Here is a 19990-nt window from a genome sequence, read left to right as displayed (position 1 = left end):
GAGGAAGGGAGAGCGAGGAGGGGCGAGGGGGGAGAGGCCCCTGGGGCCCTGCCCGCCCGTATGCTCTGTGGGAGGTGTTTTTGGGGGCAATGTGCTCTACGTCCACGGAGCCATCCTTCACCTCGCTGTGTGCGCGCGCGCGCGTGTGCGCTGGGTGCGTGCCTGTGCGTGGCGGCGTGAGTGGATGCATGCGGGTGTGCGCGCACAAGGGCGCCGCGTCCCCTGTGTTGTGGACGGCCTCGCCCGAGTCCGTGTGAGCCGTGTGAGGCATCGGCATACTGTACAATCCAAACACATTACCGAATCTGGTGGCTGCCTCTCTGGTTTAGGCTGAAGTGGCATTTTTATTGTGAGTCTATTTTCAGACTTGCTGTATTTTCCAAAAGCAACCCCAAGCCCCAAAACCCAACTCTTGGCCAGAAAGCATTCTGTTGCTGCAAGTTCCTATCCAGAAAAGTGCTTTCTTCCCAGAAAACTCAGATAAACTTGTGTTATTACCTGAATCCTAGAAATACGATATGGTCCATATGGCCTTTTCTCTGTAACTTAATCTTCTATTCAGTTCTCAAAGAATTTCTTTCATTAAAAGACAAAACCCCCCAAACTACCCCCTCCCCACCAAAAAAAAACCTGACACAAAATCTCTCTCCTCCCATTCTCTTTCCCTTCTCACGAGATTCAGTTAAGACCAGAGGTGAGAAATCCTATTCCTCTCCAAGGGCTGGTCTTTTCTAGGGGTTGGTCATGAAGGCAGTTTAAAAGTGTCATCAACTGTCAATTATCTGGCATTGATAATCTTACTGTAAAATGTTTAAGGGAATTTTTACTTTCCAGTTCATATTAATGTCATTCACCAGGAAAAGGGATACAGATCTGTGCCGACAATTCACTCTTCCTAATGTAGCCCCCGCCCTGAGAGAAAACTTTAAAGCTTAATCACCTCCCTGGGAAATACAGAGAGGAAGGAAGGGAGCAGCAGAGATCTGGTATCTCACGGCTTTAAGATTTAAAAGAAAAATGAAATTGCCATGCTCAGGCGGGTCTTTCACAATGGGGTGCGTGGGTGTCATCTCCTGAAGCCTCCTGTGGCCAAAGGATGCACAGCAGGGAGAGAGGGCCTACTGGGCCCCAAGAGGAGGGAAGATGCACATGGGGAACCTTCTGGAAGGAGATACATCCTGCCCCATCCAGCGTTTCTCAGTCTCAGCACTATGACGTTTTTGGACCGGAAAGGTCTTTGCAGTGGGTGACTGTCCTGTGCATTGTAGGATGTTTGGCTACAACCATGGCCTCTCTCTACCACTCCCCTCCATACCAAAAATGTTTCCAGACGTTGCCAAATGTCCTGGGGTCAAAATCACTGGATTGAGAACTCTAGGTCTAGCCTGGCAAGGAAGCAGCAGGTTGCTGCAAGCATAGCTCTGGTTTCCATGTCAAGCATATTCTGCTCAAATCCCAGCTTTGCCATCCTGCCTACCTCAGCTTCTTCATCTGAAATTGGGGCTAATTGCAGAACTTGCCTCATAGGGCCAACAGGAGGATTAAATGAGCCAAGTCACGTGACGGTGTTAGCACACTGCTTGGCTCTCAGGAGGCGTCCAATAAATGCTGGCTATTACTGTATATGATTGTTAGGGGGGCAGGTGTGGGGCACAGAGGAAGGGTCTGCACAAGACAGTCAGTCCTCAAGCTTCTCCCCATGGTCCCCTAAGCTGGCTGGGGTGGGGAGAGGCCTTCTTCTGGGAGGCAGGACAGGCCCCGTATCATAGACAGAAGCCGCGTGGGCCACGGCACGAGCACTGGACCTGGAGTCTGGACACCAGGGTTTCAGTTCTGGCTCTGCCCCTTCCTCCCAGACTGACCTCGGGCAAGGACCTTCTGGCTCCGAGCCTCAGTTTCTTCATCCATGCAAAAGAGGTGTTAGTAAGAGTACCTGTTCCTCAAGTCTGCTGTGAGGATCCTTGGAGATAAGGGGGTTTAAAAGTGCTTTGTCACATAAAGAATCAGATACAAAAAAGAGCTATGCAGTAGCTACCATAAGCTAATTAAGACTGTGGCCTTGGAGTTAGTTTCTTCCTGGTCATCTGGTTTTCTCCTTGGTCCGGGTGTGTCTTGGCTCCTAGAGCCTTGCTCTCCCTGGGCCTGGGGGTCTGGCTCCATGAGCAGCCTCCTGCTCCCCTGCCCTGCCTCCTGCCTCAGGTCTCCTCCCCTTCAACCTGCAGCTGTGCCCACAGATCTCCAACCTGGCCGATGAGATGCTGATGGTGGGGGGAGATGGACTGGGTCCACCCTAGAGGAGTCTTGAGTAACACTTTCTTTCCAGTCTCTTCTTGCCTAGGATTACTAGGGCTCCATAACATACCCCGTGTGAAGACTGGGACCCCTACTGATGTATAACCAAGGTCATTTCCTTCCTGGGTGGGCTGTGGCCTGCGATCCCTCTCCCCTGTTCATGCCATTTCTGCCCCTTTGTTCTAGGGACCGCCTCACGCACAACGACATTGTGGCCACCACCTACCTGAGTATGTCGAAAATCTCTGCCTCTGGAGGAGAAATAGAAGGTATGTTCCCCCTTTGTGCTGCCCTCTGGCCCCCCATGCTCTCCCCTGTTCCACCGCTACTGTCTTGAGAGTTTGTAGAAAAGGGAAGATTATAAGGTCTTTGCTGCCCATTTCCCAGGGAGAAGGGCTCTGGCCAGTGAGAGAGATGGGTTTGCATTTAGGACTGGCCCACTTTGGATGGTGGGATACACCACCAAATGGCATAGAGAGGATTCATTCCTGCAGATGATATTGGTGGATGTGGCCACACCATCCACTGGGTTCTAGGTTGGCTGACTGTGTTCTAGCAGCTTCTGTTCTGAAATAGCTTTCATTGGCCTGTGAACAAGTAGTTCATGATCACTTTGTACAATTTAAAAGAGATAGTCTGAAAGAACAATATAAAATTTACTCACAAAATTATCCATAAGCCTACCCTCCCAGATAAGAGGTAAATATTAATATTCTGGGACCTGTTTGTATGTATGTACATGAAAAACATTGCTTGAAACAATTTTCAATTGTTTTGGAAATTGCTTTTTGTCACTTGGCAATACAACATAGATGTTTACTCAAGTTATTAAATATTCTTCTACAATATAATTTTAAATGAATACACACATTCCATGGTGTGAATGCACCATAGTCCACATTAACTAAATGTTGAATAGTTAGGTGTTTTCTAATTTTTCCATGTTATAAACAGCTAACTTGATATTGAATATTTTTGTAGCTGAATCTTTATGTAATTCGTGATTTTTCTTTTGCATAAATACCTAGAAGCGGAATTGCTGTGTTGAAAGATTTGAACATTTTAGGGACTTCCCTGGTAGTCCAGTGGCTAAGACTCTGTGCACCCAATGCAGGGGGCCCAAGGTTCGATCCCTGGTCAGGGACCTAGGGTCCCACATGCCACAACTAAGCCCTGGCCCAGCCAAATAAATAAGTAAAAAAAAAAAAAAATATTTTAAAAAGATTTGAACATTTTGAATCTTTTGGTATATATCAAAATTGCCCTACAAAAAGACTGGACTAATTTATACTCTAATCACTCAAGCTTATTTTGCTGCACCCTCATCAACCAAATGCAAAATAATGGTATTTAAAAAGAACTTTGTCAATTTGTTGGGTGAATTTCATTGTTGCCTTAATTTTATTTCATTGATATCTGATAAAGTTGACCACTGTAAATTTTAAAATATTTTAATAATTATCTTACACTTAAAAATTATATATATTTATATACTTTTAAATTTATTCTATTGTAAGTTGCCTATTCATGCTTTTGTCTATATTTCTGATGGTATGCTTGTCTTTTTCTCATTGTTTTTTTTTTTTTTTTTTTTTTTTTTTTTGTGGTACACGGGCCTCTCCCCGTTGTGGCCTCTCCCGTTGTGGAGCACAGGCTCCGGACGCACAGGCCCAGCGGCCATGGCTCACGGGCCTATCCGCTCCGCGGCATGTGGGATCCTCCCGGACCGGGGCACAAACCAGCGTCCCCTGCATTGGCAGGTGGACTCGCAACCACTGCGCCACCAGGGAAGCCCTCTCATTGTTTTTTTAAGAGTTGTGTATGTATGTGGAGGTTAATTTTCTCCCATCATATATGTTGTAAATAATTTTTGTCTTATTTTATCATTTAATAGTTTTTAACCTATGGAAATTTAAAAATTTTACATAGCCAAATATATTAATCTTTTCCTTAGTGAATTAGGAAAGGGTTTAGCATTACTTGTTTCAAAATTGCTCTTTGGTGATACCAATGCTATATATTGAATAATCTTTTCCCTGCGTTTTGAATTGCCACTTTTATCCCATACCAAATTCCTAAATGTGTTCTTGGGCCTATTTCTTGATTTTCTATTATCTTTAATTGGTATGTCTGCTTATTACTTCTTAGGTTTTGGTATCTGGGCTATGCTGGCTCTGTAAAATTAATTGGAAAGATTTAAAGTCTTTTCTAACATCTGGAACAGCTTATATATCATAAGAATATAGTCTTTTGAGGGTTTGAAAGAATTCACCCATAAAACCATATGGGCTGGGTGCCCTTTTTGAGTGGGTGTTGCACTCACTCTTTAAAACCTTTTCAGTTTCTCCTGTGATCATTGGTATTTTTAGTTTGTTACTTTTACTATAGTTAATTTTGATAATCTACATTTTCCTAGAAAAACATTCATTACACTGAGGTCTTCTAATTTTTTTACTTATAGTGTGGTGTGGAGTAATCTTTTATAATTTAAACAATTCTCTCTACTTTCTTACTTCTAATGAAATGTGTTTGAATTTTCTTTTTTCTTGACTAGGCTTGTTAGAAGATTTTTTTTCTCCCTACTTTATTTCTTACTTCTAATGAAATGTGTTTGAATTTTCTTTTTTCTTGACTAGGCTTGTTAGAAGATTTTTTTTCTCCCTACTTTATTGGACTTTTCAAAGAATCTGCTTTTGGATTTAGATATTAATTCTAAAATTTTCTAATTTTTTATCCCCTCATCTTTCTACTCTTTAACTCTCTTTAGACTTATTTTGTTGTTTCCTTTTTAACTTTCTAGCTAACTTCTTGTGTTTGTTTTCAATATTTCTTATTTAAATAATAGAAGTATGGTTTCTGCTCCATATGTCATGCTTTTGGCCTTCAGCAAACCCCAAGGTTATATTTATCTCTGTTTTTTACATTTAAATATTTAATCTATTTTGAATTTATTTTGGTGTGTTTTCTGAGACTGATTTGATTCCTTTGTAGGTAATCTTTTTTTTTTTTTCTGACTAGATGCTGTTTGTAGGAATGTCTCTTTTGCCTTGCAGTTTAAAAAATACCTTTGATCTGCCTAGGTGCAGGTCCGTTTTCCTTGAATTTTGTCTGAGACGTAGTGAATCCTTAAATCTGAGTTGAGGGATGATTTCATTTACTCTTTTTTTTTAAAACATCTTTATTGGAGTATAATTGCTTTACAGTGGTGTGTTAGTTTCTGCTTTATAACAAAGTGCATCAGTTATACATATACATATGTTCCCATATCTCTTCCTTCTTGCGTCTCCCTCCCTCCCACCCCTCTAGGTGGTCACAAAGCACTGAGCTGATCTCCCTGTGCCATGTGGCTGCTTCCCACTAGCTAGCTATTTTACATTTGGTAGTGTATATATGTCCATGCCACTCTCTCACTTTGTCACAGCTTACCCTTCCCCCTCCCCATATCCTCAAGTCCATTCTCTAGTAGGTCTGTGTCTTTATTCATTTACTCTTACATTGTTTACCTGAGCAGCTGAAGGCAGGGGGCGGGAGGGGTAAGAGGGGAGCTCTGGAACCAGGCAGCTTGAGAGAGTTGCTCCAGTCTCCTCCCACCAGTCCCAGCCTTGTAAGTTTCTTGTAAGGATCCAGTGAGATTATAAATGTTACATTCTGGTACATAATAAACCCCAAAGTAATGCCTGTTGTTTAGTACTGCTACTACTGGCTTTCTGCATCCCTAATCTGATTTTTCTTTCCACTGTACCAATTCTGCTTTTTACTGCTTCCCATGTGGTTTAAAATTGACTATATTGCATTTTTAGTTTCTTGTCATGCCTTCTTTTCCCTCTGTCTTTCTTTTTATATTTTCCTTTTCCTCTTTGTCCTCTCCCTCAAGTTTTGTTTTGTTCCACAGTAACTATGTCTTCTTGCACTCTACCGAGGATTCCAAATCGTTTCCTGAGAATTTCAGGTGAACACTCTCTTGAATCTTACAGATGCTGTTTCCTCCCTGTTTCCCTATACTGGATGGCCCTCTGTTTTCCCCCTCCCCCTTTACTCTCACAAGATCTGGTCAGTGTTGGTGTCTTTCCACAGACAGGATGTGTGGGTCTCTGTCCACCCATCTTCTCAGATCTTTATCTGGAGGACAGGTTAGCATGCCCAGTTTCTGGAAGATTCCACCCAACACTCCTGAAGTTGACCAATCCCTTCTAGATTCTCTGAAACATTAAAAAGAAACCTTTGAATTATAGAAAATTCAAACCTACATAAAAATAAAGAATTCTACAATGAGCTCTCAGGTGCCCTCACTCAGCTTTAACATCTAGCTGCTTTCTGTCATTGTGATTTCATCGTTGATACTTGTAATTGGTGGAATACACAAAAACTCCCTTCCAGAAGTCACTACTATGTGGGCTCATCCTGCCCCAGCCCCTCTCCCTCTCAACTGTGGGAACTGCTGGTCCCAGGATGCGGTGCTTCTTCTGTGATTGGTGTTCCGAGAGTTGGATGTAGAGGTAGAAAGATTGGAGGTGGGGGCAGTGTATCATGGGAGTGGGTGGGAGAGAGGGTATTCTAGGCTCCTCGTGGATCAGAACTCCTGGCATGGAAGGAACCTCTTCTCCAGTTTCCTGGTTGGTGCTATCCCTGTCTCTGAGTCCAAGGACAGACTCTGGTACAGCACAAAGTGACCTTCTGACTGTTTTCCAACAGCTGCTGTTTCATGAGGTTACAGCTGAACCAGCTGTCAGCCACCTGAGGGAGAGTTTAAATCTCTGTGTCCCCATCAGTCTTCAGGTCTGGTGGTGATGTTGACCTTGATCTTTTCCAGGGTCATCATGAATATTTGAATGGGAACGTGAGAAAGATGTTTATTTGGCCACTAGATGGCGCTCAGGCCATGGGCAACCCCGCGTGGTTCAGGAACCACTGGCTCCCACAGATTGTTTTGAGCTTAAACGAGAATCTTCTTGCCACCAGCTAACCGGTTTTAGATGTGCAGTTAAATAGCTTGATCTATGTAGCAATAAAAGAGTTAGACTTACTGCTCAAACTGGAGCTGTTCTTCCCAAGCTCCCTCTAGGCCCGGAAGGTTGGCCCTTGCCTCTCTCCCTGCCAAGCTTTTTTCCCACTTGTCCTGAGGCCACCTCAGAATGTCGCCCCAACTTTCAGATCTTTGTGTTTTTCTCCACACTGGGGTGTTCTAGAACATCTGGGTGATGCATGGCCTTTGATTTCCCTACTGCTCTCAAAACCCAAACTAAACCAAACTGTAAAAATGGGTTCTTTCTCTATATTCCCTGGCGTCACAGTTCACCAGATTATTTGATCCAACCAGGAGTTTTTGTTTTCGTGTTTTGTTTTTATTTCCAGCTAGGACAGGACCTAACACTAGCCTCTTAAGCACCTCTGCCCACAAGTTTGCCTGGGCACACTTAAGTATTCCTTGGACCCTGTGCTCCAAAACATTTAGTAAAAAATTTGTTTTTTAACAAGGAGTGCTTTTCTTAGAAGCTGCAGCACTTTCGAAAGGTAACAGGAACATGAGACCCATGAAACCTACACAGATTCTTTTATAACTTTGTACATAACGAAAATCGTGCTACATAAATAGCACTCAGGCAGTTTTTTCCACAGCTACGAAATCCAAAGTTCGTTTCTTTTTGTCTTTGGAACGTAGATGATGAGGATTTCCCAGCAGTTCTTGGTTTCTCCTCCTGCCTGGCGCGGGCTGGTGTCAGGCAGCCAAGCCGTGGGCGTGGGAGATGGGCTGAGAGGAGAGGGAGAGGCAGGGCTGGCCGCAGGTAATGGCCTCAGCTTCTCCAGGAGACGCGGGGTCCCAGGCTGGGAGGGCCTGCCCTCTGGCTTCCCCAGGTGAGGGAGCTGGGCTGGGCTGCTCAGGCTACAGAACTGGGAGCATTCATCTATGTTTTGGGGCTTCCCCAGCCCCTATTCCTTGGGCTTAGGGAAAACACACCAGAACACTTGTGTTTTGGCAGAAGAGTGATGAGGACTAAATAGAGGCTTTGTCTTGGTTGGCTTCACTGGTGTCTCTGCCCTTGACTTTATGAGCTGTCTGCAGACACAGGGGAAGGACCCAGGATGATCCCCAGCACCCAGAGACCTGTGACCCTGCCCCCAGATTAGGAGCCATTGGCCTCAGTTGTCAGCAGGGCCATGTCTTAGCATGCCTTACACTGTGCCTGTTAGGTTTGCTGAACAAACGAATGAACGAGTGAGGGAATTAGTGAAAAGCTGTGGTTGTGAACCAGGCTACTCTGCAGCCCCCTTACTTGGTCCTCCCAGCCCCTAGAGGCACGTGTTGTTCAGATGGCTGGTGGGACGAGGGGCCATCTGTGTCTGGGCTGGGCACTAGTTTGCAGCCAGGATTCAGAGGCGGTCTGTGGGTGGAAAGCCATGTTTCCTTCTGCAAGAAGCACGTGGGGGTCGGAGCTATGACCTCGGCCTCATTAGCCCTAGATAACTGACCGGGCCTGTTTGTAATCATTTGGAAGGAGCTTAAAGTGGAATCTGTTTCCTTCCGGCGGGCCCTGGCCGTGCTCTCCTGGGGCTGCAGCGGTGCCCGTGTCGGTCCTCTGTGGTTGCTGAAACTCCCCTGCGACCAGAGGCCTCGCTCCCCCACTGATGAAAACCTATTCCTGTGGATATGAAAATGGCCATGAATTATGGTTTCTGCAGCTCTGACTTCTGCCAGCTGGCATTCCTAGCTGAGGCCTGCTGTGGAGAGCTGAGGGGGGTGGGTCCCAGGGCCTCAGGCCCCCCAGAGCCTCGCCTCACTGCCCTCCGTGCTGCCCTCTGGGCTCACTTGGTCAGCCCTGTCCTCGTATCCAGGGTCCTCTTTTCCCCACGCTCTTTCTTTCTGTGTCTCTTCTCATTCTTCCTTCACAATGTTTTACTCAGCTCTTGGCTCTTAACTCTGATCATGGAGCTATAAGAAAATAGCAGTAGGTATTGTTTTTTGAAGGAGACCAATAGGTAAAGGTGATCAATGAATGAAAATAATTTAGGGTTTCACCAAACACAACCCCAGGTATTTTGGGACCCCAGACTTGGCTACACTTAGATGGTTGGAGGAGGAGACAGGGAAGGTCAGAGTTTGGGAAGAGGCAGAATCGGAGAGGACCGTGGAAGGAGACCGAGGGCTGCCTACTCCTTTGGGGGCATCTTGTACCTGCCTGTAAGTGAGGGACGGATTCCAAGAGGCCGAAAGTATGCAAGAGCATCTCCTTTCTTGCTTCTCTTATTTCTAGACACTCCTCACCAGCATTTAGGGTATACCCAAGAGTAGAACCTTTAGCTAATGGAGGGTGCCTGGCACTGTGGTTCATTTGAAATGGCAGGTGTCAAAAGCCATATGCCAATGCCTGCTGTTGTGAAAATGCAACACGGTGTCCTCAGTGGTAATACTGGAAATGACCACTAGGTGGAGATCGTGTGCCTTGAAAAGCTTCCACTCAGGGCAGTCAACCTGCCTGTGGCAGGGAACGCTGGGTGTGCCTCACTGCCTAGCTCTGGCCCTTTCACGTTTCCCCCACCCTTTCTTTGCATCTGTACTTTGTTTTCCTCACTTATCTGGGTATAATATGGAAAAGCACATTTTCCTTTTTTTTTTTTTTTTTTTTCGGTACCTGGGCCTCTCACTGCTGTGGCCTCTCCCGTTGTGGAGCACAGGCTCCGGACGCGCAGGCTCAGCGGCCATGGCTCACGGGCCCAGCCGCTCCGCGGCACGTGGGATCTTCCCGGACCGGGGCACGAACCCGTGTCCCCTGCTTCGGCAGGCGGACTCTCAACCACTGCGCCACCAGGGAAGCCCCACATTTTCCTTTTTTAAAAAAAAAATTAATTAATTTTCAGCTGTGTTGGGTCTTCGTTGCAGTGTGTGGACTTCATTGCAGTGGCTCTTCTTGTGAGGAAGCACAGGCTCTAGGCACGTGGGCTTCAGCAGTTGTGGCACGCGGGCTCAGTAGCTGTGGCTCGTGGTCTCTAGAGCGCAGACTCAGCAGTTGTGGCGCACGGGCCTAGTTTCTCCGCAGCATGTGGGATCTTCCCGGACTAGGGATCGAACCCGTGTCCCCTGCATTGGCAGGCGGATTCTTAAACACTGCACCACCAGGGAAGTCTGTGTGTTATTTCTGGAATGTATTGAGTCAAGCTTCTGGTCCAGTTTCCAAATGGCAAACAGAACTCGCAGCCATGTAGGTAGACACGGGTTGGGAGAGACCCGAGTGCTCACGAGGGCACTGGGTCTATGTCTGGCTGAGGGGGGCGCGCTGTTGACTTAGTGTGTGATAAATTCAAAGCTGGGCTGGGGTTGGGGCCTCGGGCCACATCTGTCTCCCCGTCCAGGAGCTGCGTTTCCATCTGTCTGTCTGCCAAACTGTCCATCCACATGCCCCATTCACCTAATCTGTCCTCCACCCAGCCATGCCCATCCTAACCCCTTTTCCATTTCTTTACGCTTCAGAGGAGCCTGCAGGTGTGGTCACGTCTCCTCCAGCCACAGACCGTACGTGCTTTCACCTCCAGGATGACAAGGGTGTGGGCCTTGAGGTTTTTGCTGGAGGGGCAGGGGCACTGGTTGCCAGGAATTTTTTGATTTGCCTGAGTTGGGATTGAGATTCCCCTCCACAATCCCAGTTTACCTTTGGCTGTTACCTCTCAAACATGGTTGAATATGTAAATTGCTTGGAATGCTTTAAAGGCAATTCTCTCCCACTCTCTAAACCCCTTCCAGAATCTGCTGGGCCCTGGAGCTCCAAAGAGTTTACTTCTTCAGCAGGGAGGGGGTGGAGCAGGCAGGGCAGTGTAAGTCCTCTTGGGGACCAGGAGGAGGAGGCCAGGGTGAGTTGAAAACGCTTGAAGTTGAAATTTACAAGGTAAATTATAATCGAGATGATTAGTACAGATAATTAGTAATGCTCACAACAGTTCCATCAGGCCTCCCACCCCTGTCCCAAATGCCAGAGCCCAGCGTGTGCTGGGGACTGGAGGATGTGTGATGCCGGGTGCACGGCTCTGGGGGAGGCATGCTCCTGTCTTCTAGTTGGTAATATCTTACTCCTCAGGGATGGGTTCAAGCCCAGGAGCTCACCCTCAGGGTCTGAGCACTCAGAGTTTGCAGTCAGTCCTTGGGTCTGGCTCAAGTACTTCCTTGCTGAGGCCATTTATTTTGTGCCTACCTTGCCCCACCCATGATCTTATGGATTGGGGCATCCCAGATGGTACCTGTTCCTGGGCCCACCTCCCACCTTTGCCATTCTGGAAATGGCCTCTTCCTCCTTCCTCTGGAAGGGGCACCCTGGCTTTTCAGGATTCTCAGAATCTGGCCAGTGAAGTCCTGTCCTGGGAAACCTGGCTGTCAGCTGGAAAGTCATGACATTAACAAAAGAGAGCCTCCAAAAAAGGATGGAAATGATGTGGAGAAAAGATCTTCCCTCATCACTAGTGTAATTCTCAAACTCTCCTCCAACTTGCTCCACTGAAAGATCGTTCTTTGTACAATATAGGGAAGGGGAGGAGATGCCAGGATGAGTCAAGGCTATTAGATGGTCTGTCTCAGCTTCGTAAGGATACAAGGGTGGAGGAGACATGTGCCTGGGAGCTGCCCTGTGTGTGAGGTGGCATCAAGCTGGGCCCCCTCCCTGGCACCTGAGAGATGGAGTCTCTGGTCACCAGGCTCCTGGGCCTCCTTTGTGCCTCCCCACAGGCCACATGGCCTGAGACACGGATGTTAGTGCAGGATGAGGAGGGGATGCAGGACAGGGTATGGCCTGAGAGGGGTAGGGCAGTGGAAACCCCTGAGCCCCAGCTTTGCATGCTGGCTGAGTGCATGTGCTTTGAGGTTAGACCATTTTGGGTCGTGCCTCTTTGCAGTCATCTACACTATAGATGCACATTGTATTCCTGTGCATCTCTTGGCTTCAGTTTCCTCATCTGTAAAATGAGACTAATAAAATCAATGCAAATCTCCACATCTTAGCATGGTGGTGAGGATTAAAGGGACGTACGGGAGACAGCTCTCGTGGGTGTCACTATCCTTTATACATTTTCGGGGGCTGCATCCCGTGCATGTGCGAGGAACTGAGGGCTGGGGATGGTCTCCGGCCCGAAGGTGGCTGGGTTGAGTGCTAGAAATCTCGGCTGGGCGGCCCCTCTGATCCGCACCTGTGTCTCCCAGTGGATGACCACCTGGGCTTCCTCCCCACCTTCGGGCCCTGCTATGTCAACCTCTACGGCAGCCCCAGGGAGTTCACTGGCTTCCCGGACCCCTATGCAGAGCTCAACACGGGCAAGGTGAGTCAGACGGGAACCCACAGCCCCCAGATCCCGAGGCCTGCATGCAGGGTCTTCTCCCCTGGCCTGGGCAGTATCTGCAGTTGGCCTGGACTCCAAGGGCCTGACAGGACTTGAGTGAGCCCAGGATCTGGCAGCCACCCCCTCAGAGAACGCTTCTTCCCCCTGAGCCCCTCCTGGCCCCTTCTTCCCTCCCACTCCCTTCCCTTTGCCTCTCCTTCAGGGCCAGCCTGCCCCCCCCTGCCCCCTGCCCCCCTAATTTTCCTGGCCTCTGAGGGCCCAGCCTCCATCTGTCTCAGGTTTCATTCTCCCTGTCTAGGTTGGACTCTGGTGCTGACCATCAGGGTGGCATGTCCCATGAACTCTCTGGGCCACCGTTTCCTCATTTGCAGAGTGATGGGGTGTGGCTCAGGGCCCTCCTGGTTGCCTGGGGGGTGATTGAGCACAGGGCCAGATCAGGCTCCTTTCCTCCCCTTCCTCCCCTCCATTGCCCCTGCTCCTGGTGACCCAGCCTCCCCTCTCAGGGGGAAGGTGTGGCCTACCGAGGCCGGCTTCTGCTTTCCCTGGAGACCAAGCTGGTGGAGCACAGTGAACAGAAGGTGGAAGACCTCCCTGCGGACGACATCCTTCGGGTGGAGGTGAGGGGCGTGGCCCTGGGAGGGGCCAAGAGGGCGTGGCCCTGGGAGGGCGGGGCTGGTGGAGGAGGGGCTCCGTTCCACCCACACTCATGTGCCTTCATACCTCTGGGCCTCAGAGTAACCCAACACCTACCCTGCCTCCCTAAGGAATGTTCAGAGGCTCAAAGAAGATGAATGAAGGTTTTTAAAGTCTAGAGCTCAATGCACAATGAGAGGCTATTTTATTAATAATAATAATGTCAGAATAGCTAACCCTTTCATCACTGACTGTGTCACACACTGTGCTGGTGACACTCTTGATGTCATTGAGTCCTCCCAGCACCTCTGAGGTGGCTGCTCTGAGTATCTCCATTTTACAGATGAGGAGACTGAGGCTCAAATGTAGCAGAGCAGCAAGTGGTGGGGCTGGGCCTTGTGTCCAGGAGGCAACTGTATGGAGTCCTCATGGTGGTGTACACTTTCAGACCCTGTAGTCAGACAGCGCTGGTTTGAGTTCTGACTTGACCACCTATCTGTTGTATCAGTTTCCCTATGTGTAAAGTGGGGGTAATAATTATATTCACCTCATAAGATTGTTGTGAGAATTAAAGTAATTCATACCTGCGTGCAGTAAGCGCTCAGTAAGTGTTAATAGCTGTGATCACTCTGTACATTATCTACAAACCCAGTCGTATAGCCCCTCTTCTCTCTGCCTTCCACAAAGGGGATCGTAAAGTCATCAGGCTGGGGTGTGTGGTTGAGTGCCTGCCATGTCCTCAGCCCCGTGCCCGATGCCCAGAGGGGACAATGCTATGCATTCATCCCACGCACGTGGCAACCTGCGCAGCTGCAGAGCTGGCTGGCATGGTGGAGAGCCTGGGTGGTGCAGGGTGGGTGCTCTGGGTGGGGGCATGGTGGCTTACAGCCTTCGGCCCGTTCTGAACAGCAGTTGTGGGAGATCAGGCTCCCCGGGGTGGCGGTGCCATCGCTGTTTGTTTGGATTAAGGGGTAGCATGACCTTGGAGGCATGGACCTTATTAGAGGAACATGGCCAAACACACAGGCCTGGAATGTGTTTGCTCAGATACTAACCAAATCTGAGCTGTGGTGCAGAGCTGGACCACTTGCCACCCATCCGTCCAGACAGGATTTATTGGGTGCCAGGCATGGCCAGGGCCTGCCAGACACGTGACCCCCCCGCTGCCCTCTCTGCTCCCAGAAATACCTCCGGAGGCGCAAATACTCCCTCTTTGCCGCCTTCTACTCGGCCACCATGCTGCAGGACGTCGACGACGCGGTCCAGTTTGAGGTCAGCATCGGGAACTACGGGAACAAGTTCGACACGACCTGCCTGCCACTGGCCTCCACCACCCAGTACAGCCGGGCGGTCTTTGATGGTGAGGCCAGAGACCACGCGCCTGGCTGGGACCCAGACCACTGAGCAGGGGGCTGAGCCCTAAGTCCTGCCCCCTGGGGAAAGCTGCTGGAGTCTTGCCCAAAGGCTCCGGCCCTGGGCACAGCTGTTTGGGGGACCCCCTTGTTTGCTTCCCCCTCCCTGTGCCGCCTTCCCCTGCTCATCTCCAGGTGCATCCCTGCTGGGACCCATAGATTGGGCTCTTGAAACCAGCAGTGGTCGGCATTGATCCTGACTTGTGGCGATCAGTTATCACGTGGTGGCTGTGGGCTTGGCATAGAGATTTCAGAGAGTGTGGGATTCCCAGGGCCCTTCTAACAGCCCCTTGGTTTTGATGTGTTAAGGAGCCCTAATGAGGGCAGCAGCTGCCTGTTCCACATGGGAAGGGAACTCTGGCACCTTGTCTGGGCACGGGGGGATACTGGCCATGCCACGGCTGTCCACGGGAGTTCCCAGTGGGGGAGCAGGTGCTTGCATCTGTCCTCCCCTCGGTCCCCGCACCACTCCGCTCCTGGCTCAGCACCAGGCCCTTGGGTCCTTCCAGGATGCCACTACTACTACTTACCCTGGAGCAACGTGAAGCCCGTGGTGGTGCTGTCATCCTACTGGGAGGACATCAGCCACAGAGTGGAGGCTCAGAACCAGCTGCTTAGGATCGCTGACCGGCTGGTGAGTGGAAGCTGGCCCCACCCACAATAACCCGTGCACGCATCCCTGGTAGGTGCCTTCAGACCTGCTTCCGTGGGTGCTAAGCCTGCAGACCTGATGGTGCCTGGGGTCCCCTGAAACCTGACCAGGCCGGGCTTGTGATCCTGTCCTGCCTACTGGGAATAGAGGAGAGGGAGGGAGCACAGCCCTGGGGGCGCCCCCAGTCTGATGAAGGAGATAGCACAGAGAAAAAGCTGAGAGAAACTGAGCTGAGAGCAGAGGACAGAGCCCACCACCCATTCATTCCTTCATTCATTCGTTCATCAAGTGCCTTTGACTCTTGCCACGGCAAGAATTGTGCTGGAAACTTCTAGCTAGAGGGTAGACATGAACAGGATGCTGCCCCTGCCCTCACGAGTCAGCTTAGAGTCAGCTTAGTAAAGCAGAGTGTAGGTTCACCCACCCCTTCCCTGCAGAGACTCAAACTCACATTCTGGTGATGCTCCAGGAGTCCCTAGGGAGGGGGGCTCGGAGGGGAGAGGGGCCAAGGAGCATCAGGAAGGCATCGCATGGCAGCAGGGGGCCGCGTCCAGTGAGGGGAGTTGGGGGCTGTTTAGGATGTCCTTGCGGGGGTCCAGGGGAGCATGATTTGGCTCTGGGAAGGAGCTGACCTCAGGGAAAAAAACTGAAGAACTTGAGCTGCCAGGACTTGTTGGTCTGTTGAATTGGGGACGAGGGGCTGTGAGGAAGGACTCCGGTGGCTGGGGAACTGGGAAGCTGGGGAGAAGAACAGGGTCTACGAGGTCAGGTGATGAGTCCTGTCTTGGATGTGGCCGGGGGTTAATGGTGGAGGCTGAGAGTTGCAGGCCTGGTGCTTGGCCAGGGAGCGGAAGAGAATCAAAGCGGGCAGAGGTGTAGAGGCCAGGGTGGGACGGTCTTGGGGGTGGTCCCCAGCCCTTTCTGTGTGTGCCTGGGGTGGAGGCTCACCTGCGAGGTGTGTGGCCCGTGGGGATGCGGGGAGGCAGGCGTGGCCATGCTGCTGGGGCCTTGGGGGGGCAGCAGGGTGGAGGGAAGGGGGTTGGAGCGGCTTGGGCAGGTGGAGGAGGGAAAGTGGAAAGGGAAGGGTGTGTGTGTGGGCATTTTAGAGTGGCTGGGAGGGGATGCAGGCCCCAGTTAGGGGCCGTGGTGAACCACACTTTCCCTGAGACCCACAGCTCAGTGGAAGGGAGGGGACCAGCCCATACCCGGTTCGGGAGAACTCGGAGTTGATGGCTGTGCAAGTCCAGCATTTTTTGGGCCAGCTGTTCTCTCAAAAGCGTTCCCTGTGGGCAGGGGTTGGCTGATCCTTCCAGGGCCTGTCTGTGCCTAGCATGGTAAGTCCCAGGGTGGAGCACACGGCACACGCTCAGGAAGGTTGAGGTGGGGAAGGGGGTAGGGGACTGAGGGGCAAGTCCTTGGCCTGAGGGGTGTCCCGTGAGAGATCTCTGCCTCCCAGCTCAGGCCTGAGGCCCAGGGAGGAGAGCTCCATGGAGGAGACCAGATGCCACTGGGGCACAACCTGGCCACAGGAGTTTGGAGAGGGCAGCCCCGTTACTGCAGGTGGTCTGAGTGCTCCTGAAGGAAGGAGGAGGATCCAAGCCTGCTTGGGTGGTAGGATTTGGAAAGGAGAGAGTTTGCCAGGTGGGGAAGTGGAGCCGGCTCCAAGGTCACTTACCTGCGAGACCTTAGAGCTGGCTTGACGGGGACCCGTGGAGAGCCCGTGGGGTGGGAGTCCCAGACTTGGGAATTTGGATCTGTTTGGTGCGGGAAGTCCTGGAAGCTTCTTGAGCCAAGACAGATGCTGATTTGTGGGGTCTGGGCTCTGCCTTCTCGGCTCTAACTGTTCTCTCTTTTTGGTGGGACCGGGCTGTGGTGACAGTGCCTGGGGTTAAGGGTCGGTCCCACGGTGACCCTCCCAACCCCTGCCTGCCTGTTCCACAGGAAGCCGGCCTGGAGCAGGTCCACTTGGCCCTGAAGGCGCAGCGCTCTGCCGAGGACGTGGACTCCCTGGTGGCTCAGCTGATGGATGAGCTCATCGCAGGCTGCAGGTAGGGGGTGCCTGGCACCCACGCGCCCTCCCCTCCTGGCTCGGCCGGGCCCTTTCCCCGGGAGTGTTCGTGTGTGGCGGTGAGCGACTGCACGTCTCCCCAGCCATGCTTGGCCAGCAGTCCAGCCCATGCTGAGTCCAAAGGTGGTGGAGCCAGCTCAGGGAGTTGAAAAGGTGACATTTAGAGCAGGTCATAAATCTCCCTGCAGCGGCGGCAGCTGTGGGCCCGCCGGGGCGGCCAGGCTCACCTGAATGGGGAGCATTGTGTCTCTGATCCCCGACCTCTTATTTCCCTGATGGAATCTCCAGGAGGAGCTGGCTGGTGGGAGTGACGGCACCCCTCCTTCCCCCAAAGCCATTTCGGGACCACAGTTTCTGTTTAGCCTTCTATTAACACGGCTGATTGTCACCTTCAGGAAAAGGGGGCGCTGCGGGGTGAAGGAGAATGGGGGGGTCCTGGGGCCTCGGCAGAAGGAGGAGCACCTGAGCGTCTCCTCCACAGCTGGGTGATTTGGAGCTCATCACTCACCTGCTCTGAAACCTGCTTTCCTCATCTTCAATCTGACATGAAGAATAACTAACTGCTTTATAATATCACACAAGCAAAATGCCTGGCCCTTAGGAAGTATTTAATAAACGGTAGCTGTAATTATTATTGAGAAGAAGAAACGTGAGGAGATTTAGATTCTCATCCCATTAACCACCTTTGTGGCTTTGGGCAACTTCACTTCTCTGGACCTCAGTTTTCCCAGCTATTCAATGGACTTAATAATAAACAGCCGTCTTTCTACTTTCCATGGGATTAAGTGTAAATATATGCAAATGTATTCTATGCCCCCTCTAAATCTTATCATCCCAGGCCGTGTCGGGAATGCATGAGAAATGCCTTCATGCTGCAAATCAGGAATCCGTGACGGTGGCCGTGGCTGTCTGCCACAGTGCCCCTATGGTCCTTTGTACCCCAGTTGGGAAGTGCACCTTTATCAGAAATGACCCTGCCTCAAGCCCTCCTGGGGGTGACGAGGCAGAAGTGAGCAAATGAAGGAAAGTGTGTTGGGGACTTGAGGCATGTTGCCCTAGTAGCTGAGAGTAGGTGCATCTTACGCAAATCAAAATCAGAGATGCTTCCTGGAGGAGGGGACGCCCTACGTGAACTCCGGAGGGAAAGGAGTCAGCCTTTGGGGAGCGGACTGCCGGGCACAGGCGCAGGAGCCCAAAATGCCTGCTACCTCCTGGGGCTGCAAGAGAAGCTGCAGTCCAGAGGCAGCAGACCTCCAGGGTTTGCTAAGGCAAGCTCAGCTCTGGGGGCTGTTGGGGTACAGGGATCCCCGGGATCCAGACGCTCACTCCTGCTGCAGCGTAACAGGTGGGCTGGGGGTGGTGATGAGGGGGCGACTGGACGAAGGCTTCACCCAAGGCAGGGATGCGGGGACGTGGGGTGAGAGAAGCAGAGGGCAGCGTGGACTCTTCAGGAGGCATCGTGGTGGTAACAGCCTCATAAGGAGCACTTTGTGTGCCAGGTGCTGTTCTGAGAATGTCACATGTATTAGCTAATCATAAAAATCTCATGAGGTAGGAAGTAGAATGACTTACATTTTACAGATGAGGAAACTGAGGCATGGAGAGGTGAACTGCCCAGATTCATGCCTCTAGTAAGGGGCTGAGCCCCCTCTCTGTGCTGTTCTTTACTAGACAGGCTTTGATAGTGGATTGAGTGTGAGGACCCAAGGAAGGTCCAGAATGATTCCCTGGCTCTGGCCAGAGCAGGTGGGTGGAGAGCAGAGCCACTTCTGGAGGGAGTCAGCAGGAGAAAAGCAGATTTGGGGGAGGATGAGGAGTTCAGGGCTGGCCATGTTGAGTGGCAGGTGCCTGTGGGCCTCTGTGGTCTGGAGGTCAGAGGTCAGAGTGAGGCTAGAGGGGCACACGGGGGTGCGGTCAGCAGAGGGGCTGCAAAATGGCTGGCTGTGCCCCACTGCCCGGCCTGATAGCCTCGGATGCAGAGGGTGGGCCCCGGCTCTCGGTTCACTGCGCTCTTCTTGTGACTCATGCGTGGTGTGGGCCTTGCAGGTCTGAGGTGCCTGAAACATCTGAGATGGGTGGGTCCCAAGTCCTGGGCTGTCACTCCGCTCTCTCAGGGCTCTGTTCTTGGCAGACTTGGTTAAAAATGCTTATGCCAAAGCCTGGTCCCCTTGAATCATTCTCCTGGGGGTAGACGGTGGCCAGGGCCCTCCTGGGGAGCCCGGGTCCCAGGTCAGGGGCTTGTGAGGAGGGTCCCATCCCCTCAGGAGTGCAGGCATGGCTCTCTGGGGAGAACACTGGGCCTCAGGACCAGTTCCTCTGGCACCACCTGAGGCCACAATAGCCCTGGGGCCGCAGCAAGAGAGCTTCCACCCCCCACCCGGCCGGCTCTGTGCTGAGTGTCACAGCTGATAGCAGGGCAGCTGGGCATGGGGGATGTGAGCCAGCTTGCCATAGATGACCTGGATGCTTACCCAATTCCTCCAGCCAGCCCCTGCCCAACCTCCAACATCAGTGTCCTTCCTTTGGTCAGACCCCTTCCTGCCTCATCTCCCTGGGAGCCCCTCTCCCCCTGGCCAGTGGCGCCCACTCTTTTCTTCCGGCTCAGCCTTCTCCTCTCAT

At 51.3% G+C, this 19990-nt stretch overlaps 1 protein-coding gene across 37 annotated transcripts in view; it reads left to right on the top strand.

The window, feature by feature from the left end:
* The window catches only part of DYSF (dysferlin), a 227321-nt gene that overhangs the window by 82622 nt on the left and 124709 nt on the right, over positions 1-19990 (top strand). For 14 of the 37 annotated variants that reach the window (XM_067007423.1, XM_059079730.2, XM_059079726.2 and 11 more), the window contains 6 exons: positions 2479-2561; positions 12470-12585; positions 13110-13223; positions 14422-14599; positions 15161-15285; positions 17245-17351. In XM_067007423.1, the coding sequence (XP_066863524.1) occupies positions 2479-2561; positions 12470-12585; positions 13110-13223; positions 14422-14599; positions 15161-15285; positions 17245-17351 (723 nt within the window). Of the gene's footprint in view, positions 1-2478; positions 2562-10756; positions 10829-12469; positions 12586-13109; positions 13224-14421; positions 14600-15160; positions 15286-17244; positions 17352-19990 lie in introns of all 37 variants that reach the window. The other 23 variants (XM_067007426.1, XM_067007416.1, XM_067007408.1 and 20 more) reach the window with 2 other exon arrangements.

The sequence above is a fragment of the Kogia breviceps genome, chromosome 11 (assembly GCF_026419965.1).
Source record: "Kogia breviceps isolate mKogBre1 chromosome 11, mKogBre1 haplotype 1, whole genome shotgun sequence".
Taxonomy (NCBI): domain Eukaryota; kingdom Metazoa; phylum Chordata; class Mammalia; order Artiodactyla; family Physeteridae; genus Kogia; species Kogia breviceps.
Note: the sequence above shows the minus strand (reverse complement) of the source record. Positions and strands in the feature narration are given on the sequence as shown.